Genomic DNA, 23911 nt, shown 5'->3' on the forward strand with positions numbered 1-23911 from the left:
TCACGGTTTCGTGTTTCTTATGCACCCCATTGCCACAGCTTACTCACTCCGGGTTCTAGCCAGTGTTCTTCCTATTCAGAGTAGACCCATTGAAATGAATGGCCCTGGATGATTTAGGCTTGCATTGCTGCATGCATCCCAGTTTCCAAGCTGCGAGAGATTCCTGCGGTTCTGGCACTTCCCCAAAGTTTGGTTTCCTGGGAATGAAGGTCCGTGGGGATTGCAGTGAGTTTAGGATGTATGGTTTTATTTACACATCTATACCACCTGAGCTTGCGGCATTGACATCGCAAGAGATCTTGTCTCCCTATTAGGGTTCCAAACTCAGCTTTAGGTCCAGCACAGAGCTTCCAGCATCAACCAACACACACACACACACACACAGCCTGTTGTTCTCCATTCTAGGAGAATGGCGGTTTGGAAAACACCCATCCATTTGTCTCCATGGCAACAGAGCAACCTCTTTAGACATGTAAATGGTGGTACTTAACTGGCCAGCTAAGGCCATCATCTCACTAAGGAACTTGACTGACCGGTTCGGTGGCCTCTTCTACTTGATTCTAAACATCACATACATAGGATCACAAGCCTCGAAGGGGCCCACAGATATAATCCAGACTGACCCTCCAAACCTATAACAATTCATTTCAGTGTTCTACTCTGAGTAGAACTTAGTTGGAGACAGTGTTTCTGCTTCCTTTTTGGGTCTTGCTGTCTGCCCCCGCCAGCAGTCTAGCCTCTGCATTGTGTACTAACTGGCGCTTCCAAGCGCAGTCCGAGCAAGAGCACATTGCAGTAACCCAGCCTCAAAGTTTATATCCCCCTGCTCTTCCACCACAGGGCTTGTGGTGGCGAACCTGGATCGCTATCCCTCTTTTAAGTCCCCACAACGACCCTGTGAGGTGGGCTAGACTGAGAAAGGAAGACCGGCTCATGGTCACTCGGTGGGCCTCAAGGGATTTGGTTTGGTTTTCCGCACCTAGTCTGAGACTCTAACCATTGTACCATCCTGCTCCGGAATGATCGTGTGAAAATAATGATAAGCCAGTGTGGTGCAGTGGTTAGAGTGTCAGACTAGGACCGTGGAAGTCCAGGGTTCAAATCACTGCTCAGCCTTGAAGCTCACTGGGTGACCTTGGGCCGCTCACTGTCTCTCAGCCTAACCCACCAGAATAACTGGAGCGTCCCGACCAGAAAGAGACAAGGCATTCGAAACCAAGAATGGCTTTCTCAGGTCACCTGTGCAAACTTGGGGAAATGGCCCCACTGTTCTCTGCTGGTCTAGGAGCCCCTGGGAATGTGTGACCACAGCCTCTGCTCTCACAACCACCTCCCTCGCTTTGTGGTCTTATTGTGGGGAGAGTTGTCATGCATTCGTTTAGGAAAGGCATGGCCAAACTTGGCCCTCCAGATGCTTTGGGACTACAGCTCCCATCATCCCTGACCACTGGTCCTGTTACCTAGGGATGATGGGATTTGTAGTCCCCAAACATCTGGAGGGCCAAGTTTGGCCATGCCTGGTTTAGGACAAAAGCAGCCCAAATATTATCACTGTAGCCACGGTGTGTTGCAAAACAGTCCGTCTGTCACAAAATGTGCATTGCCGTTTTGCAGAGTAACAGTGAGAACAGGAGGCAGGTCTCTGCTCTCAAGGTGCACACAATCTGAATTTTGACAATTGTTCTCCTTCCTCCCACCCCACCCCCCAACAAAAAACCAGAGGGCTAAAAAGCAGGTAAGTGACTATGAGTGGCTGAAGTCCTAACCCCCACCTGGGAATAAGCTCCATTGAATTCAATGGGGCTTACTTCTGACTAGACATAGAATCACAGCCTAATCCAACCGAGCTTAGACCACTGAGCTGCTTTTATCCCATGCTTCTTGGCTATTTTTTTTTAAAAAAAATGTTTTAATGAAGAAATGTCTTATTGTTTGTTTGTTTGTTTACTGTTGCATTTTAAATGTGCAAACAACCGTGATGCATTTGTTATGGATGGTGTATGTGTGTGTTAAGATAAACGCGATGCATTTTTTAAATACGGTACTTGAGGGTACGAACAGCAGGTGCTGTGATCAGTTAGTGGATTACTTTGGTTTTGCTTCATTTGAGAGGTGGGGGAGGAGAGGGTTAAGTCAAAGACTGCATGGAAGGGAAGGGGGGAGAGTGAATTTGAAAGATGAATCTCTCTCTCTCTCTCTCTCTCTCTCTCTCTCTCTCTCTCTCCCTCTCTCTCTCTCTCTTGGCTTTTGGGTATGGCTCCATAGCCAAAAGGGACACGGGTGGCGCTGTGGGTTAAGCCACAGAGCCTAGGACTTGCCAATCAGAAGGTCAGCGGTTCGAATCCCCGCAACGGGGTGAGCTCCTGTTGCTCAGTCCCAGCTCCTGCCCACCTAGCAGTTCAAAAGCATGTCAAAGTGCAAGTAGATAAATAGGTACCACTCTGGCGGGAAGGTAAACGGCATTTCCGTGCGCTGCTCTGGTTCGCCAGAAGCGGCTTAGTCCTGTACGCCGGCTCCCTCGGCCAATAAAGCGAGATGAGCGCCGCAACCCCAGAGTCGGCCACGACTGGACCTAATGGTCAGGGCTGCCTTTACCTTACCATAGCCAAAACTGCTTGCTTTTCATGGATGCTGGAGGTCACCTAATGTTCCTGGAAGTTAAGCTGGCAACAGATTTTAGCCAGGGGTCTTTCGCAGCCCACCTGGGAGATGTTAAAGATTAAACCTGGGACTTTCTGCAAATCAGATGCTCTGCCAATAAGCTGCCAATTTGCCTCTATTGTGGGGATGTTTCAAATGCCCCCCCCCCCTCTTGCCCCATCTTTGCGCTAGCCAGTTGTGTGGGGTTTTTGTCTGCCTGTGTTTTTTTTCAAGGACATTGACAGGACTATGCTAGAGACTTCTTCTCTCTCTGTTAATTTGTGCAGAATCCAGACAGATCATCTAGCACAGGGCAAATCCTTGGGGCTGTAGTGCCTGTTCTGGAGGCTGACATTTTAAAAGCCTTCAATATTTCAACAGCACCTGGGAACTTTCCCCCCATATATTCTTAAAAAATAAAAATCAGCTCAGCTTTCCATTCTCCTTTTGATCTTCCCTCCAATCATTTTAATCTCTGGCTGTCTAATATCGATATAGAAATCCCACCTGCATTCTGAAGCCACCCAAATCCACTGGGGGAACCTCCAGAGATTCTTTTCATTGTGCATTTGGGACGATTTGTGCTCACAATGTTATCAGGGCAGTTAGACACAATCTCACTTCCAATACTATCCCAGCCTGCAAAAGTTTTGGGGCGGACAGACTGCTTTGTTCCCGATCGGCTCATGCCCCGTAAAGCCCCTGTGACTTTTCATATCATAAATGTTATACCTTGGCTTGTGTCAAACCAAATTCTGTTCAGAGTTAGTCCCATTTGAGTGAATGTAGCCAAGTTACTCATGCCCATTCATTTCAATGGGTCTGCTCTGAAGGTTGGTACACACAAATCCATTACTGTACACTTTAGGGGAAATGGCTTGCAAAAAGAAGCATCTATTAGCAGAAACATGCCCTAAAATGCTAATGCATTTTCATGAGGACTAGAATAGGGGTGAATTTCATTAGGAATTTGCATTTTAGGGAAAATTGCTACTAATAGGTGCTTCTTCTTTTTTGCAAAGCAATTTCCCCTAATATAATCTGCTTTCATTATATATAGATAGATGATAGATAGATAGATGATAGATAGATGATAGATAGATAGATAGATAGATAGATAGATAGATAGATAGATAGATGATAGATAGATAGATGATAGATAGATGATAGATAGATAGATAGATAGATAGATAGATAGATAGATAGATAGATGATAGATAGATAAATATAATTATATATATATATATATATATAGATAGATAGATAGATAGATATAGATATAGATAATTTCTTACATTAACAGCCTGCTTTTTCCCTCCAAGAAGTTCAAGATGGTGTGCATAGTTTTCCCCCTCCCCATTTTATCTCCACAACAACGCTCTCAGGTAGGCTAGGCTGAGAGAGGCAGTAAGTGGCCCAAGATCAGCCAGTGAGCTTCATGGCTGAGTGAAGGATTTAAACCCAGGTCTCAGTCCAGCACTCTAATAACTGCTCCACACGGCCACCAATTAACGCACACTTTACCCCAGCAAAGTCTCCTAATGACTCTCAGAACCCCTTGACAAACTACAGTTCCCAGGATTATTTGGGGGGGGGGAGCTGGAGCAGTGGGTGTTTCAAGTGGCACATTCTGTTTCTGAATGCATAGTGCTGGTGCAGCCTTCGCCTCTTTCATGCTATAATTAAAGTAGGGGGCCTCTCAATGGCTCCGTCAGGTGGCCAGAAATGACATCAGGGACACACACACAAAGAAACAACACCGTCAATCCATTTACCCCTCCCACGTCATTTCAGAAAGGCCCGTTATGGCTTCCTTAGAAGGTAATTCAATTGCAGCAAAATCAAATTGCTACGCAGGGTCTATTTCACGGTTGTTTTCTGGGAGGGTGAAAGAGGTGGCTTTTATGAGCATCTACACACACACAACCACATTGCAGACTCTCAGGTTGTGCAATCAAGCAAAAAGCTCTGCTGAGCTAGTGAAGCCTAGGAAAAGAGAGAGAGAGAATGAGAATTTTTTTCTGACATAGCCAACCATTTTCAGAGAGTCAAAAGGCCAAAAGAATGGGAGGGGACGCCTCCGTTCTTGCCCTGTTGTTGTTGTCGTTTAGTCGTGTCCGACTCTTCGTGACCCCATGGACCAGAGCACGCCAGGCACTCCTGTCTTCCACTGCCTCCCGCAGTTTGCTGGTAGCTTTGAGAACACTGTCCAACCATCTCGTCCTCTGTCATCTCCTTCTCCTTGTGCCCTCCATCTTTCCCAACATCAGGGTCTTTTCCAGGGAGTCTTCTCTTCTCATGAGGTGACCAAAGTCTTGGAGCCTCAGCTTCAGGATCTGTCCTTCCAGTGAGCACTCAGGGCTGATTTCCTTCAGAATGGAGAGGTTTGATCTTCTTGCAGTCCATGAAACTCCAGCACCAGAATTCAAAAGCATCCATTCTTCGGCGATCAGCCTTCTTGATGGTCCAGCTCTCACTTCCATACATCACTACTGGGAAAACCATAGCTTTAACTATACGGACCTTTGTTGGCAAGGAGATGTCTCTGCTTTTTAAGATGCTGTCTAGGTTTGTCATTGCTTTTCTCCCAAGAAGCAGGTGTCTTTTAATTTCGTGGCTGCTGTCACCATCTGCAGTGATCATGGAGCCCATGTTCTTGCCCTATCATGGCCCATATTTCCTTGCTATCATATGTTAGGGCAGCTCAGAGGGGGAAATGGCCAAGGGCACCCATTCAAGTCTCTTTCTTGGCACTCTCTTTTCTCTCTCTCGTTCTCACGCTGCCACCCCTTCTTTCTCCTCCCCTCCTCCCCAGCCACATGAAATTAGGCCAGAGGACTGCATGAAATCAGGTTCACCTGCTGTAACGGCGGATATCCATTGGCAGATGAGACTGCAACAAAGTGTTGCAGCGTGCAGCGCTCCTGTTTACAGCTCCATTCTGTCAGCCATGCCCTCTTCCAAAGTACTTCAGTCTCCATTGTGTAGGCCAGGGGTCAGCAAACTTTTTTAGCAGGGGGCTGGTCCACCATCCCTCAGACCTTGTTGGTGGGGGCGGACTATATTTTGGAGGGGGGGGGGAGAATGAATTCCTATGCCCCACAAATAACCCAGAGATGCATTTTAAATAAAAGGACACATTCGACTCATGTAAAAACACCAGGCAGGCCCCACAAATAACCCAGAGATGCATTTTAAATAAAAGGACACATTCTACTCATATAAAAACACGCTGATTCCTGGACCGTCTGCAGGCCGGATTAAGAAGACGATTGGGCCGGATCCGGCCCCCAGGGCCTTTGTTTGCCTACCCATGGTATAGGCACTGCACATGTTCTGTTTTTTGAGAGGGCTTCTAGACATCTCGACCTCACCACCGCCAATTCTTATCTACCCTTTCATGGAGGGATATTGGCGAAAGGGCAGTTTAAGGAGGATATTGACAAGCTGGAAGATGTGCAGAAGAGGGAAACCAGGGTGATCAAGGGTCTGGAAGCCAAGCCTTATGAGGAACGGTTGAGGAATCTGGTTATGTTTAGCCTGGGAAAGAGGAGATATGAGAGCCATCTTCAAATATCTAGAGAGCTGCCACATGGAATAATAATAAAAAAATAAAATTTTATTTATACCCCACCCTTCCCAGTTCAAAAACCAGGCTCAGGGCGGCTAACAACGAATTTAAAACACTTAATTATAAAAGCAGCATAAAAGACAGTATAAAAACATGAATAACAATAAAATTCAAAAATCAATTTTGGGGAAATAAGCTTTAGATAATCCCCAGGGCTAGCTGGCTGAATTGGTCCTACTTGGGCCAGCGAGGAGGCCAGGGGAGAATTAGCTGTGGGGTCTCAGAGCGGGTAATCTTCATAAAAGGGGAGGGGGAGGGAAGAGAAGGGAAATAAAAGATCAGGCTGAATTCAGATTAAAAGCCAGGCAGAATAGCTCTGTCTTACAGGCCCGACGGAAGGAGGTTAAATCCTGAAGGGCCCTAGTCTCATGGGACAGAGCATTCCACCAGGTCGGAGCCATCACTAAGAAGGCCCTGGCCCTGGTGGAGGATAGTCTGACTTCCTTAGGGCCCGGGACCTCTAAGCGATGGTTATTCATGGACCTTAAGGTCCTCTGCGGGGCAGACCAGGAGAGGCAATCCCATAAATACGAGAACCCTAAGCCACAAAGAAGATGGAGCAATTTTTTTTTCTCCTGCTCTGGAGGATTGGACCTGAACCAATGGATTCAAACAAGGGGTTGGGCTAGATGACCCCCCAGGTTCCCTTCCAACTCTGCAATGCTATGATTCTTTGATTCCTCTTCCACCCCTTGAATCCAACTCAACACCCCTGGCTTTTGTTATTCTGCTGCCTCTGCTTAATCAGGTACACCCACCCCCTCTTAGGATCCTGCAGTCGTGTGGCAACAAAAGGAGCATGTTTGCACATAAGCAATTATCAAAAATGCCAGAGCCCCGTAATTTGGTACCTCGAGAAACCGCTCAGTTACTTAAGCTGAGAATTAATTGTGAGTTGGAAGGAACCTAGAATTAGCTGCCAGAACAACAGCAAGGCTGTAATTAATTATCTAGGTGGTTTATTGGATTCTACCCAGAATCGTGGCTTTGGAGAACAGTGATGGATCGCAGGTTTCCATCCACAACTGGGAGAACCCAGGATGCCGTTTCTGGGCTTGTTTGAAATGTGGCTGCCCATCCTTCTCCAGCTCTCGGTAACCTTGGCCTGGCTTGGAAGGAAGTGAATCGCGAGTAGAGCATCTGTTTTGCGTGCAGAAGGTCCTGGGTTCAATCTCTTGATTTCTCCAGGCAGGGCTTGGACTGCCCATCGCCAGACACCCTGGAGCAGGGGTCAGCAAACTTTTTCAGCAGGGGGCCGGTCCACTGTCCCTCAGACCTTGTGGGGGGCTGGACTATATTTTGGGGAAAAAAATATATGAACGAATTCCTATGCCCCCAAAATACAGTGGTACCTCTGGATGTGAACGGGATCCGTTCCGAAGCCCTGTTCGCATCCTGAGTAGAACGTAAGATGGGTCTGTGCATGCGTGGGTCACGTTTTGCTGCTTCTGCGCATGCGTGTGACGTCATTTTGAGCGCCTGCGCCTGCGCGAGTGCCGAAACCCGGAAGTAATGCCACGGAGCGTAACTTGAAAACGCTCAACCTGAAGCACATTTAACCCGAGGTATGACTGTAACCCAGAGATGCATTTTTATTAAAAGGACACATTCTACTCATGTAAAAACACGCTGATTCCCGGACCGTACGCGGGCCAGATTTAGAAGGCGATTGGGCCGGATCCGGCCCCCCGGCCTTAATTTGCCTACCCACGCTCTGGAGAGTCACTGCCAGTCAGTGTAGACAAAACTGAGTTGGATGGACCAGTGGTCTGGCTTGGTACATGCCAAGTCAAGCCGTTTTATTGCAGTTGATGACCAGTATCAAAACAAAACAACCATTACAAAATGTAAAAGCTCAAGGCAGAATAAAATAATTTATAAAAAAAAACCACATATACATGAAAGAGCAGTTCTGGATGGACATTTATCTGTCAGAAAGGAAGCCCTTCTGGCCTAGGAGTGTCAATATGTTATACTAATCCTGGGTGCTAATCACTGGATGTCGTGTTTTAATAGATGCTGCACAAAATTTGGCCACCCATTGTGTTATTCCGGGATTGTTGTCTAGGAGCAGCAGAGTGGCAAGAAACCAAAGTGAGGGGATGCGTGTTTATTATTATTTTATTCATTTGCAGGAATTCCCCCTTTATAACATGACATTCTCTCTCCCTTCTCTCATACATTAAAGGGACTGAAGCCCATGGATCACAATGGACTCTCGGACCCATATGTGAAACTACACCTGCTTCCTGGTGCCAGCAAGGTAGGACATGGCCCCCTTTTTATCTGGGGTGGGGGGGGTCTTCTCCAATGTGGCCTCTGTGGGCACTGGAGCATTCTCACCTCACAAACACCCCCTGTGCTCACTCAATTTTTAATTAAAATAAATTAAGATGGGGAAGTTGAGGGGGCTTACCTGCTTTTGGGGAGGACTGCCTGGTGTGTGGGTTTTTTTTTGGGGGGGGCAGTTTCTATCTGTGAATGTTCAAGGCATTTTGCCTCTTAATTTGGGGGTGAGGGTGTTCCAAGAACCTCCACCTTTTCTTCTGGGAAATGGGTATTTTTTGTGGTGCTTGCGACAGTTTCTTAGTTTTCCAAATGTACGTGAAGTTTTGGGAGTGGGGTAGGTTTTTGCAGGAGCAGACTGGGGGTGTGAGCCCCCCCCCCCATGCAGCAGGTCTTTCTAGGAGTAGCTGGAAAGGCGCCACAAGCCACTGGATAGTTGTGAGGCTCTTTCTGGCCTGCAGTCTTAACTAGTGTCCAATAACAACGAAAACAATAAAGGTAAAGGTAATGGGATTACCTAACCTTTTGGTCCAGTTGTGGCCGACTCTGGGGTTGCGGAGCTCATCTCACTTTATTGGCCGAGGGAGACGGCATACAGCTTCCGGGTCATGTGGCCAGCAGGACTAAACTGCTTCTGGCGAACCAGAGCAGCGCACGGAAACTCCGTTTACCTTCCCGCCGCAGCGGTACCTATTTATCTACTTGCACTTTGACGTGCTTTTGAACTGCTAGGTTGGCAGGAGCAGGGACCGAGCAACGGGAGCTCACCAAGTCGTGGGGATTCAAACCGCCGACCTTCTGATCGGCAAGTCCTAGGCTCTGTGGTTTAACCCACAGCGCCACCTGTGTCCCAACGAAAACAATAGTTTTACCATATTTTGAAATGGCTTTAAAATGCTTCATAGGAAGTGATTCTTCAATGAAATGGTTGTTGTTTATACTAATAATTATATCCAACCGCATTCTAATCTGAGTAGACCCACACACACACACCCCAGGATTACTAGACCCAAATTAAGTTGTGCCCACCAATTTCTCTGGGTCTGCTCTGTGAAACGGTGGTCCGAAAGCTAAACAGACGAGTATTGATTTTCAGGGGCTTCCAAGTAGATGGTATATTTGTGTGTTTGTGTGCCTGAGATACTAATCTCTTCCCACCTTCCTCGATTCTTAGAAAACGTGGCGGATATTTCAGGTCACATTGCAAAGAATCCAGGGAGCCCCAGTGCTTTGCAAGCTAATTGATAAATGATTGTGGAATTATGTTTTGGGGAGGGCGCTGTCAAGGTCGAGGCATGGAGAGGAATGAAAAACTGGTGGAGTGAAGGGGAAGCAGGGCATCGGCGTGGGGGTGGGGGTGGGGAGACAGTCTGCGTACGACGGGAGTCACCAATTTAGCTCCCTCCAGATGTTGCTGGACTCTACTTCCCGCAGCCACAGCAGCCAGCGTTGGTCAGGGATCCAGAAACACCTGGAAGGCCAGAGGTTCCCCACCCCTGATTAAAAGATCCCAACCCAACTCAGCCTTTCTTCCACCAGATGCTCTCCAGATGTTGTAGGACTCCAATTCCCACCATCCATGCATGGATGATGGGAGTTGGAGTCCAGTAGCTATTGACAAACCTAGACAGCATCTTAAAAAGCAGAGACATCACCTTGCCAACAAAGGTCAGTATAGTTAAAGCCATGGTTTTCCCAGTAGTGATGTATGGAAGTGAGAGCTGGACCATCAAGAAGGCTGATCGCCGAAGAATGGATGCTTTTGAATTATGGTCCTGGAGGAGACTCTTGAGAGTCACATGGACTGCAAGAAGATCAAACCGATCCATTCTGAAGGAAATCAGCCCTGAGTGCTCACTGGAAGGACAGATCCTGAAGCTGAGGCTCCAAAGCTTTGGCCACCTCGTGAGAAGAGAAGACTCCCTGGAAAAGACCTTGATGTTGGGAAAGATGGAGGGCACAAGGAGAAGGGGACGACAGAGGACGAGATGGTGGGACAGTGTTCTCAAAGCTACCAGCATGAGTTTGACCAAATTGCGGGAGGCAGTGGAAGACGGGAGGGCCTGGCGTGCTCTGGTCCATGGAGTCATGAAGAGTCGGACACGACTAAACGACTAAACAACAACAACAACAACAGCTATGCTTTGCCTTCATAGTTGGAGGCAGCAATGCTCCTGAATGCCTGTTGCTGGACCCCACAGCAGGGAAGAGTAATCTTCTTCTTGAACCCTGATTGCAGGTTTCCCACAGGCAGCAAGTTGGCCATTGTGAGAAGAGGGTGCTGGACGAGATGAGCCATTGGACTGATCCAGCAAGCTCTTCTTTATGTGCTTAGGTTCTTAACTTGGATGGTTTTATAAGAGGATTACCTGGGACTGCCTGCCATTCCTCATGCTGTAGCTGACATGGCCACCTACTGGTGGCCGTGTGAACTGCGGAGCCTGATGACACGTTACTTTTCTATTTATATAGGGAGAAATGTACTTGAAAATATGTGCAGATCTTCATCCGTCCCGACTGTAGCCTTGAACCAAATGTCGCCCATGACTTTAGGAAGCTCCTTGACAGAGGAAGCTATCCTTCCTTGTAACAAGAGCGGCATCTTTTATTGCTCCTGCTATTAACTTGACATGCTAAATGCCCCCCAGTTTCCCCACTAATGCAGCCCTCACCAAGTGAAGATGATAAATGTAAGCCACTGCCGAAAAATGTTCAGTGGACAAGTTCTTATACATCGATTTCATCAGAGCTTGTTACCTTGAAAAGTGGCCCGGTCGGGGAGAATGAACTGTCTCGCTTTACATCCAATTAGAGTGGAAATTGGATCTCTGTCCGGTTGTCCTCCTGATGCGGCAAATTAATGGGGAAGCCCTACCTGGAGGAGGGACCCATGGGCCGTTTCCCCTACTGCTGCCCCTCCTTGCAAAATGATGCATCCATCTCCACTCTTGATGGAAGCTGACCTGTCTCAGGCCGGAAAGATCGGAATTAAATAAATTCTGTTGAGAGCTATCTGTCAGGATTCAGGGCCTGAAAGGGGAAGAAGAAGACAGATGAGGTGCAGGGAAGAGGGAGAGATTGAAAATAAGACTTGACTAAGAATCAATGACCGCTTCTCCCCTCGGGTTGTGCTTTGATGGCAAAGGGAGACTTCCTGGTGGATGAGGAAGGTTACCAGCTACCGAAGGACTTTTCATTTCTGTTTTAAGTAAATGAGGCTGTTGGTGGGGATTGGTGTAGTTACATCAGGGCTGGGGAGACATTTCTGCAGCCCATAGAAGCCAAGGAGGTATGTGCACAGGGGCAGTTGAATAGCTTCAGCCCCAGCTTCCATCTGTTGCAGTTGTGCATAGAAATCCGCTCCACTTCCCAGTGGGGAGGAGTTGCGGTGGACCGTGTGGCTACCCACTCCCCACCGGGGGCAGGGGACTCTGTCCCCCGTTGCCTGGGGGATCTCAGCCACGTCAGAGCCCGGCCAGCCAATCCGGTGGCCGGGGGGGCGTGGCCGGGGCCGTTTAAATGGAGGAGCAAGCCAGAGGACATCCTCTTTGGCTCACATCCTCAATCACCCGCCCTCCCTCCCTATTTTGCAGGTTAGGCAATGGCCTTGCTATGGACTTCGGTTGGTCGCCTTGGTTGTCCGAGGGGCCTGGTAGGAATTTTTCCACTTGGCAAATTGGCACTGGCCACTTGGTTTTCGCCTACCTCGTAGCAATCGTCACAACTTTGTTAGGGTTGCAGTTAGGCATTGTTTGACCTTGTGTGGGGGAGGGGAGGTGTGGCCATCACCTGCCCCTCCATGCTTAAGGGTATTCCGTTAAAGGAATCCGGGGGTATTGATCTAGTCTGAAACCCGGCCTGACACGACCCCGACGGGAACACCAGGGGGAGCTTGAGTTGGTTCGCATCGACAGGGCTACCCCTACCTGTGGCTCACCCTTACTGGACTTCCTGCACGATGGGCAGGAGTCAGATATAGTCAGGTCCAATCAATGCCTAAGCCAATACCGCTCACATTCTGTAATTTCAAAAAAGTTGTGGCGAAAATTTGCGCAATAGCATAAACCTAGTATCTGTGTCCTTGTGTGAGTTATTCCCAATGAGGGGGTGGCTGCGGGGTCTCGACACACAATTGCATCTCCAGTCAATGAAGCATATGCTTCGTTTTAGTCCATTTTAATTGTGATTCACATTCTACTTTTCCTCCAAGGAGCTCAGTGCAGTCTACCTTCTGCATTTCAGTGGGAGGGAAGTGTCAACAACAACACAGAAAGTAACGTAATTATTTAGGTAACATTCACAGACTTTTAAAAGCAAATATCACTCCTGTTTCCTTCTATGATTTCCGCTCCCGACCGCAAACACACTTGCGAATTGCAAGGACTTCCGCTCCTATCTCCATCTCCGATGGAACTGTTCAACATTTCCTGTTTCCATTTCCAGCGCCATCGTTCAACATCCCTAATCTCTATAAACCTTGCATAGAACACAGAACGGCAATATTTAATCATGCAAGTAAAGGGAGAAAGCAAGAAAACATGAGCCTCATTAAGAAACAATCCTTCGCGGCTTCTCAATCATGTCTCAATAAAAGCTTGCATTTTTATTTTTATTTTTTAAAAATGGACCAAATGTGCCAAGGCAGCCATTTCTCTTTATGGTAGTGAGAAATCATTATGCCAAGATCTAAGGATATTTTAAAGGCCTGCCAACTGCAATATAGTCTCATCACTTATGGTCTCTCTCTTCCCTGAGACTTGGTGGAATCGCCCCTAGCTGGCTCCTGAGTCCTGCAAGGACATCAGTTTGTCTGCCTTCCTGAAGTCTGCCCTGCCACACAGCCACAGCTCTTCCCTTAAAAATAAAGCAAGGTACTAGTCCTCAAATTTCTGAATGACTTCATTGTCTACAACTTTATTAACACCTATCTACAACTCTACTAGCATCTCTCGGTATTGTGAGTATCACCGAATTTACCTTTTCTTGGTATCTTCATGAACTTATCTAATAGACTGAGTTAAGCATCTGAAAAATCTATTGAAACCAGACATGTTAAGTTCATTTTAGGCTGGGTAGTTTGCAAGTCTTTGCATTGCATTTTTCTAACAATCCGGCACAAGGCATATTCACACCCTTTGTTATCTCCTCTTGTTTCTGCTGCCTGCAGGCGAATAAGCTGCGGACCAAAACCTTGCGGAACACCTTGAATCCGACTTGGAATGAAACCCTCACGTACTACGGGATCACCGACGAGGACATGATCCGCAAAACGCTCAGGTGAGTGGAACCCCCAGGGCTCCATCGCCTGGTGGCCCCAAGGAAACGGCCAGTTTTAAAGATGTATTCTGTGTGTACGTGTGTGCTATCATACCACGGTTCTGCATGGGAAGAACAATGGTTCGTTTCATACAGGTATGGAGAACTTCAGGCCGGGCAAGGCCTGATGTGGCCCTCTGCGCCTCTCTTTCTGGCCCTGGCCCGCCTTGTGGGCTGCTTTCGGCTGGCTGAAATGTGTGCTGGAACCCTGATAATGCATTTTGGTTGCCTGGAAGGATACAGAGTGGGGAGGGCAGTTCTGAGAAACTAGCCTGCTGTACCAAAACAAAATGGTCGCTTGTGGCTCCACCCACTTGTCGATCTGGCCCCGCCCACCACTGACATGTGGCCTCCGGAAGCTTGCTCAGAAGGAACTGTGGCCCTCAGGCTGAAAAGTCACTCTCCACCCTTGACATAACACATTTCTTAGCCACCTTCCAAAAACACAGAGTTTTCCCGAGGCGGCATTCAGCATGTAATAAAATCAGCTTGAATTGCATATTCAAAGAATCAGCCAGCCTTCCACAAAACTGGCACCTGCCAGATGTTCTTGGACTACAATTCTCATTAGCCGCAGCCAGCTTGGCAGGTGAGGGGATAACTAATCACAGAACAATTAAGAAACATCTACCAACCTAATCTGCCCCTTCTGTTAAAAGCAGTGATAAGGAAGCTCTGGATCCCAAACTTTTTTGCCTGCTCCTTTGGTTCTATCAAGTCATCCCCAGTCCTCACTACCCTACCCTGTGAAAAGCTTTATTATTTTTAAAATAAATTTATTGTACCAGCCCAAGGCCATGGCAAACCCACACGATCGGTTCGGAATATAACTCAAGCACTTGCAAATAAAAGCAGAGACCATATATTGGAAGATAACCGATAGCAGGGATATGGTCACAGCTACACAAACTGAGTTTCAGGTTAGGCCTCCAAATCGCCCCTTACAATTTATGTCAATTTTAACCAGTGCCTCCTCCCTAATATTTTATGCCACCAGAGCAAAAGGGGCCAATTTATGGGTCAGGAAGGCCACTCAACGGCCCATGCAACCGTTCTGTCAGAGAGAACCCACTTTCTTGTACAAACAGGGATTTTAGAAAGTGCCTCGCTGGATCTGCGTATAAGGGACAAGTCAACATATCATGGAAAATATATTCCACCTGAGGTTGCCCACAAATAAAAGAGGCTGTCTGTATACAGTATCTTATTCTAATGATCATCCAGAACAGAAGAAGACATCACTTGAAATCGCAACTCAGTAAAAGCTGTAAAAAATATAATTAAACACAGAACAATAAAGAAACATCTAACATCCTAATCTACTCCTTCTGTTAAAAGCAAGGATATAGGGAACCTCTGTGTTAGTGGTTCCCAAACTTTTTTGGGGGGCACCCCTTGGTTAATAATAATTTTGTTTTTTATACCCCATCCATCTGACTGGGTTTTCCCAGCCACTCTGGGCAGCTTCCGGCATATATAAAAACATAATAAAATGTCAAACGTTAAAAGTTTCCCAGTACTGGGCAGCTTCCAGATGTCTTTCCCAATGTCCCCTACCCCACCCCATAAAAAGCATTATTCAGAATAGCAGCTGGCATGACCCACTATGGAAGACAACGACACAATAAAATTCGAAACAGTAACAATGAATTGCACATTTGTTCAAAATCCAATTAAAACTGTTTTATTAATTCAACAAAATTGACTGAACTTGATCCGGTACGGCCTGCAATTACCAAAATTACTGGCTAGCTTGTGACTTGTGACAAGACTAGGACTAGCCGCCTGAGAAACAGTTTCTATTCAAATGCGATTTTGGCTTTAAATGCAGTGTAAGGTAGTCTCGATGGGAGTATATTGTATTTAATTATGGGGTATCAGAGTTTTTAGGGGGCTAACCAGGCTGGGATAGCTGGGATAGCAGGTTTGTTGGTTTCTGAATGTCTGATGTAGATTTTCAATTTCGTTGTTCTGTATGGGACAATGACAATAAAGATTATCGTATCATAACTCAGAATCGCAACTACAAATAAATGTGGCGAGAAGAAAATAGCTTTGGAAGCAATTGGAGCAGTAAAACTTTAGCCACAAAGTGAGGGACGTGTTTTGCTCCAGGCTCTAGCCTGGTTAATGGCAAATAAGTGATCAGCAGACATGGAGGGGCACATCTGCTGCCCCCTTGCCCCCTAGGGAATCCCACCACCCCAGGGAATGGCACTCACTTTGGGGACCCTCCCCACTGATTAATTGATAAATTCAGAGTCATGAAATTGTGATGGGCAGAAACTGCGCCTGGGTTCTGTGGCATTCTGAGTCGCAGACGTTATCTGCTTTCTCATCTCGTCCTGTTCAAAGCAGCATCTCTCTACGGCGCAGTTTGGGATTCCATTCAGATCCTCGATAGAGCCATTAAAATCTCCTTTCTCAGCAGCAGATCAGGGCAGCATTCTTATTTATCGAGGGCCATCATTTGCACTTGCGTCGCTGCTCTGGCATCAATCAGCGTCCCCTCCTGAGAAGGGTGCTTGATTTATAAGCCACCTGGCTTCAGGAGATAGCTTCCGAGGATCTATCTTATGAGCACTTCATCACCTTAAAGGTTCGCAATTCATCAGCTACTATGTGCAAGGATGTGTGTGTGTGTTTACACAACTGGCAGCAGCAGAGCTGGAATTAAACCTCTTTCCCCTCCCCAGATCTGCTAAGTTTATTTTCATTTTTTATGCTTCTAGCTGAAGAAACAGTTCATCGATTGCAGATTCTTAGGCTAAGAGGAGTATTAGATTTCAAGGAGAGCTGAGCAGGCAGGGTGGTTTGTGAGACCCTGAGTGAGCAGGTCAGGAGAGGACCAGACTTACCGTATTTTTTGCTCTATAAGACTCACTTTTTCCCTCCTAAAAAGTAAGGGGAAATATGTGTGCGTCTTATGGAGTGAATGCAGGCTGGGCAGCTATCCCAGAAACCAGAACAGCAAGAGGGATTGCTGCTTTCACTGCGCAGCGATCCCTCTTGCTGTTCTGGCTTCTGAGATTCAGAATATTTTTTTTCTTGTTTTGCTCCTCCAAAAACTAGGTGCGTCTTGTGGTCTGATGCGTCTTATAGAGCGAAAAATATGGTATGTAGCAAAGCTGTGTCTTGCCACTGCATTTTTAAAAAAATGTTCTGTTGTGAGGCCCTTTAAATTCTGCGCCCAGAAAAGTGCTGTTCTGCAACCGGGATCATTTCTGCAAGTCAAGTAAAACTGCATAGATTCTCCAGTGTTGCAGAATGTGTTCTTTGCTGGTGGTGATTGTTGGCCAGGGCTCCAAAGCTGAGTCAGTGAGCCAGATGGATTGCTCTCTTAAAATGTTGCAATTGACTGTAGCAGTGCTTTGGTTAATCAAACAGCATATTTTCATTTGGATTGCTTATAAAATAATAATTCAGGAGGAGGGGAACATTTAGGGAACTAGCCTAGTCCCCCTAGTCCACTGACCGCACACCGCTGGTACAAATCCAATCTGCTGGCATGAGGGGCTTCAGGAAATGCAGTGGTTAATCTTAAATACAGCTACAGCAAAGGCAGGTGCCCTAATGGCCAAATCTGAGGCTATAGAGTAATACCTCATGTTAGGTTTGCTTCATGTTACGTTTTTTCAGGTTGCGTCCCATGGTGACCCGGAAGGACCGGAAAGGGTTACTTCTGGGTTTCGCCGCTCACGCATGCGCAGTAGCACTAGATCATGCTTCGCGCATGTGCACAAGCACCAAATCGCACCTGTGCAGATACGGTGCTGCAGGTTGCAAGCTGTTCATGTTGTGAACGGGCCTCCGGAACGGTTCCCGTTCACAACCAGAGGTACCACTATATATATAAATAGGAGCTGGGCTAGTTTATCTTAAGGCTGAGAGAATTTCTGCAATTTCTCGCTATGCCCCATAGGGGGAACCGTCTGCTCCCTTCTCTTTTGGCAAAAGCTCATCAAACTGCAAGTAGATAAATAGGTACCACTCTGGCGAGAAGGTAAACGGCGTTTCCGTGCGCTGCTCTGGTTCGCCAGAAGCGGCTTAGTCCATGACGCGGAAGCTGTACGCCGGCTCCCTCGGCCAATAAAGCAAGATGAGCGCTGCAACCCCAGAGTCGGCCGCGACTGGACCTAACGGTCAGGGGTCCCTTTACCTTTACCTAGACCAGGACCCAAACTTGGGTCTCCGGGTGCTTTTGGACTACAAATCCCATCACCCTTGGCCACTGGACCTGCTAGCTAAGGATGATGGGAGTTGTAGTCCCCAAAAAACACACAAGTGGAGACCCGAGTTTGGGAGACAATGTCCTAGAACCAAGGTGGCAGGCGAAGTGTCTCTGCCTCCTGAGAGGTGCTGTGGACCAGAGAAATGCACACACAACAGGCAGGCAGTACTACTCCTAGTGTCTGAAAGTGCTGTGTTCGAGAGAGGCTCTAACAAATTGGAGAGAGAGACAAGGACAGAGAGGGAGGGCTGCTGTGGAGGGAACAGAGGAGATGCGAAAGGATCCTCACTTGCAATTTGCCCCCACTCTTGGCAGAGGCCCCCACATGCCTCAGGAGTCCTCTCCTGGGTCCTCGGCCAGTCCTCCAGCTGCATCATCCTCATGTATAAATATAAATTAATTAATTAATTAATTATTATTATTATTATTATTATTATTATTATTATTATTTATCCAGCCCATGAGAGGGTCCATGCGCAGCTCTCCTGCCCGGGGCTGACAGTAGGTGGGATCCAGTGACACCTGGGGTTGGGGGCAAAGTCTCCCCACCTCTTCCTCTCCAAACGACCCCCCTTTTTTTTGCTGCCCTTATTCCACCCCCCACTCCCCCAGTAACAAAAACCCAGAGCGTGATGCAAGACCGCAGGCCCTCTCAGGTCCCCAGGAGCCGTGAAACTTTCCATCTCACCAGATCGCTTCATTTCGCCTGGAAATATATATATATATATTAGTCATACCTCAAAAGTGCCACAGGCTTGTCAGCTTACAAAGCCTGTGTGGTTTTTATTTTTTATTTTTTCCTGCTGTTTCTCCCCACTCATTCCTCCCCTCCACCCTGCTTTAAAGTTCCCAGGTATTTGTACCATGAAAATTGATTTAAAGGGAAAATAGCTCGGAAGAGCTGTTTTTGCTCAAACACAGCAGGTGCTGCAAATGGGTTCACTGTCGCTTCAGTTTCTGCTTCTGTTGAAGTGGAACCCAGGGCGGCGGGGGGGGGGAGGTTTTTTCTGGAAATTGGTCAGACTCTGAGGTTGCATAAGGAAGATGAACTGCAGGTGGGTGGGCTGCATTTGACTTTTAACCTTTTTCATTGTGGTTTTGCGTTGTCTTCGAGAGAGGACTGTTTTGGCCTAAAAATGGCAGTATATGTTTGGTTTTTGCTTTTTAAAAAATCTAAACAAGTAAATCGAAATTGTCCAATTGTGCCTCGAAAGCCCCTTCCGCATCCTCTTCAGCTGTTGAGAGGCTGAATCAGCACCATGGACAGAGTCCAGCCTTTGGGTGTTATTGGCTGCTTACATCAACAGCCCAGATCGAACCAAGGTTGATTCATTGAATCATAGATTTGGAAGAGATCCCGAGGATCATCTAGTCCAGGCCTCCTCAAACTCGGCCCTCCAAATGTTTTTGGCCTACAACTTCCATGATCCCTAGCTAGCAGGACCAGTGGACAGGGATGATGGGAATTGTAGTCTCAAAACATCTGGAGGGCCGAGGTTGAGGAAGCCCGATCTAGTCCAAGCCCCTGAAATATAGGAATACACATCTGTCTCATAAGGGGATTGAACCTGCAACAATGGCATTATTGGTATCGAACTCTAGAGATCCAGTGTGGTGTAGTGGTTAAGAGCAGTAGACTCATAATCTGGGGAACCGGGTTCGCGTCTCCGCTCCTCCACATGCAGCTGCTGGGTGACCTTGGGCCAGTCACACTTCTTTGAAGTCTCTCAGCCTCACTCACCTCACAGAGTGTTTGTTGTGGGGGAGGAAGGGAAAGGAGATTAGGTTTTTTATATACAGTGGTACCTCAGGTTACATACGCTTCAGGTTACAGACTCCGCTAACCCAGAAATAGTGCTTCCAGAACGCAGAAAGGGGGCTAACGAGGAAAGGGGGGCGGCTCGCTGGTCCAGCCAGTCTTGGGGGGGCCTGTGCCAGGGATCGGGGGGCAAAAGGGGCAGCTGAGGTCACCCCCCCTTCGCCTCCAAGTGCGACTCTTAATTTGTTACAGTGGTACCTCAGGTTACATACACTTCAGGTTACATATGCTTCAGGTTACAGACTCCGCTAACCCAGAAATAGTACCTCGGGTTAAGAACTTTGCTTCGGGATGAGAACAGAAATCGTGCCGCGGCGGCAGCGGGAGGCCCCATTAGCTAAAGTGGTGCTTCAGGTTAAGAACAGTTTCAGGTTAAGAACGGACCTCTGGAACGAATTAAGTACTTAACCCGAGGTACCACTGTATATATAAATTTTTATTAGTTTTTTAACATACCATTTTCAACAATAATTAAACATACTTTTACATCTTATTCAAGTTTTTTTTACTTCCATCAGTCCTGTCTGAAAATTTTCCAATCTAATCTCTTAGTATGCATTTCTTATCTTCCCTATTACATTTCAAACTCATAACCAACATCTCTACCTTTTTCTACTTTGTAACACTTCGTATATTTCTTCTTACAAAACTTCCTGTAGTCCTACTAGCGTAATTTGTTGATTACAGTTGCTCTTCAAATAATTCATATACTTCTTCCAATCTTCTGCAAATCTCTGGTCCCGCAGGTTTCGAATCCTTCCTGTCATTTTGTCCAATTCTGCATAGTCCATTAATTTTGTCTGCCATTCTTCTTTCGTCAGAATTTCTTCTTGCTTCTATTTCTGGGCTAACAATACTCTTGCCGCAGTTGTTGCATATAAAAACAGTTTGACATCTTGCCTATTAATGTCTTGGCCTATAATACCAAGTAAAAATGCTTCTGGTTTAAAAAAAAATATGTATATTTCAACAATAGAAATATAGGGAAAGAATATTGTTAGCTGCTTTGAGACTCCTTAAGGGGAGTGAAAGGCGGGATATCAAGTCCAAACTCTTCTTTTTCTTCTTCTTCTTCTTCTTCTTCTTCTTCTCCTCCTCCTCCTCCTCCTCCTTCCTCTTCTTCTTCCCAACTGAGCTAGGTTGCTTACTTTTTATTTTATTGCATTGCATTTCTTGCATTTATATCCTCCCCATTTTATCCTCCCAGGAACCCTGTGAGGTAGGTTGGGATGACAGATAAAGTGACTGTTCAGCCAGTGAGTTTCATGGCCAAGTGGGAATTTGAACCCTGGTCTCCCAGGCCTTTGCCCAACAGTCCACCTTGTCCACCATTCTTGCTCAATGGCGGGATCCAGCTCTGTTTGCATTTGCAAGTGCTGCTGTTGGTATATAAAGCCCTTAACGGTTTGGGACTAGCTTAACTGAAATGCTGCCTTGCCCCATATATGCCCATGTGTCATGGGCTGGCTTGGGTGGAGAGGAGTGGTGGGTGGCACTGGTTGGGGAGGCACCCAAGGGAACCTCCAGGGGAAGAAGGCTCAGAGCCAGGGGGTTAGTGGTGGGGGGACGGTGAGTGGTCAGAGGGAGAAGAGGTGGCAGACCGGCAGGAAGAGATGTTGGAAGATGAAGTGGCAACAGGGTTAAGTGAGCAGGAAGCAGCTGGGGCAGAGAGCAGTTCAGACACAGAGGCGGGAGAGGAGGGGGACAAATAATAATAATAATAATAATAATAATAATAATAATAATAATAATAAATTTTATTTATACCCCGCCCTCCCCAGCCAAGACTGGGCTCTGGGCAGCTAACAACCAATAATAAAAACAAGTTGATTAAAATAGAATTTAAAAAACAAGATTAAAATACAACATTAAAACATTAAGATGCAGCCTCTTCACAGGAGGAGAAAGGAAAAAAGAAAGAGGGGGAGGGAATCAAACTGATTCTAAGCCAAAGGCCAGGCGGAACAACTCTGTCTTACAGGCCCTGCGAAAAGAAATCAGATCCCGCAGGGCCTGGGTCTCATGAGACAGAGCGTTCCACCAGTCTGGGGCCAGTGTTGAAAAGGCCCTGGCTCTGGTTGAGGCTAATCTGACTTCCTTAGGGCCCGGGACCTCTAGGGTGTTGCTATTTATGGACCTTAAGGTCCTCCGTGGGGCATAACAGGAGAGGCGGTCCCATAGGCACAAGGGTCCTAGGCCGCATAGGGCTTTAAAGGTCAAAACCAGCACCTTAAACCTGACCCTGTACTCCACCGGGAGCCAGTGCAGGGCAAAGGGCAAAGATGAACCAGACTGAGCCAATAGCCAATGAATTCTAGCTCGGGGCAGGTCACCCCAGTGGACCACCCTGCAGACATTTGGTGTTTTTATTTTTAATTTAGAAAAGAAGGCAGATGGATGGACATATTAGCAGATTGCAAAATTACCTGTGCTGTGGAAGAAGGAGACAGGCATTAGATTTCCACACACCCTTCCCATCTCATAATTAGTGCCGCAATGAAAATTTCTTCTGTGTTTTCCCTCTAGCCATTCTGCATCAGTTGATGAGAAAAGAAATTACATTTGGACATTATCAAAGAGGATATAAAATTTATTTACATTTTTCAGGGGGGGGGGGACAGGATTGCTTTTTTTGGCGGCCTTGCCTCCCATTCAATGGGCTGCAGCCAACTCAGCTTTACTCAGAGTAAACCCGCTGAAATGAATGGGCTGCACACAACTCTATACTACTCAGAATAGACACATTGAAACTAATGGGCTGCATGCGGACACTGAGGTCCAACTGTGACGGCCTTCTGGTGGTTCCCTCACTGCGAGATGTGAGGTTACAGGAAACCAGGCAGAGGGCCTTCTCGGTGGTGGTGCCCACCCTGTGGAACACCCTCCCACCAGATGTCAAGGAAATAAACAACTACCTGACTTTTAGAAGACATCTGAAGGCAGCCCTTCAGGGAGGTTTTTAATGTCTGATGTTTTATCCTTTTTTAAATTATTATTATCATTAATTCTGTTGGGAGCTGTCCAGAGTGACTAGGTAAACCCAGTCAGGTGGGTGGGGTATACATAATAAATTATAATAATAGTAATAACAATAATCCACTGAAATTAAAAGGCTGTGTCCATCTCAGTTCTACTCAAATTGAAATTACTGGGCTGTATCAACCTTGGTTTTACGCAGAATAAGCCTGCTGAATTTAATGGATCTAAGACATGCCCATTCATCTGATGGGTCCACTCTGCACGACTAATGTTGCATACAGCCTAACGAACCCAATTTAGTCATGCCCATTAATTTCAATGGTAATTCATGGCTTCTCCCTCCTTGACACCAGGTCAGACGTGGTTGTCCCATCTAGCCCAGTATTGTCTACACTGACTGGCAGCAGCTCTCCAGGGTACCAGGCAGGGGCTCTTTCCCAGGCCTACCTGAAGATGCTGAGGGTTGAACCCCTGTGCTCCTACATGCAAAGCTGATGCTGTAACAGTGAGCTATGTCCCTTTGCCTAATCACAGTTCTCATGGCTGTGATTGGGAACCTAGGAAGCTGCCATATGCTGAATCAGACCATTAGCCCATCTAGCTTAGTACTGTCTGCTCTGACTGGCAGAAACTCTCCAGGCAGGGAATCTTTGCCAGCACTACCAGGACTTGCCACTGGAGATTGAACCCGGGTCTGTCTGCATGCATGCTCTACCAGCTGAGCTTTTCACCTCCAGTTAATGTATCTGTTAATGCAAACCTAGACAGCATCTTAAAAAGCAGAGACATCACCTTGCCAACAAAGGTCCGTATAGTTCAAGCTCTGGTTTTCCCAGTAGTGATGTATGGAAGTGAGAGCTGGACCATCAAGAAGGCTGGTCACCGAAGAATTGATGCTTTTGAATTATGGTGCTGGAGGAGACTCTTGAGAGTCCCATGGACTGCAAGAAGATCAAACCTCTCCATTCTGAAGGAAATCAGCCCTGAGTGCTCACTGGAAGGACAGATC

General features: G+C 46.9%; 1 protein-coding gene across 1 annotated transcript in view; it reads left to right on the plus strand.

The window, feature by feature from the left end:
• DOC2B (double C2 domain beta) overlaps nt 1-23911 on the plus strand; it is a 125217-nt gene that overhangs the window by 48841 nt on the left and 52465 nt on the right. The window contains exons 3-4 of the mRNA XM_079955771.1: nt 8460-8534; nt 13725-13834. Coding sequence (XP_079811897.1) covers nt 8460-8534; nt 13725-13834 — 185 coding nt within the window. The remainder of the gene's footprint in view (nt 1-8459; nt 8535-13724; nt 13835-23911) is intronic.

The sequence above is a fragment of the Podarcis cretensis genome (genome assembly GCF_951804945.1).
Source record: "Podarcis cretensis genome assembly, chromosome: 15".
Classification (NCBI taxonomy): domain Eukaryota; kingdom Metazoa; phylum Chordata; class Lepidosauria; order Squamata; family Lacertidae; genus Podarcis; species Podarcis cretensis.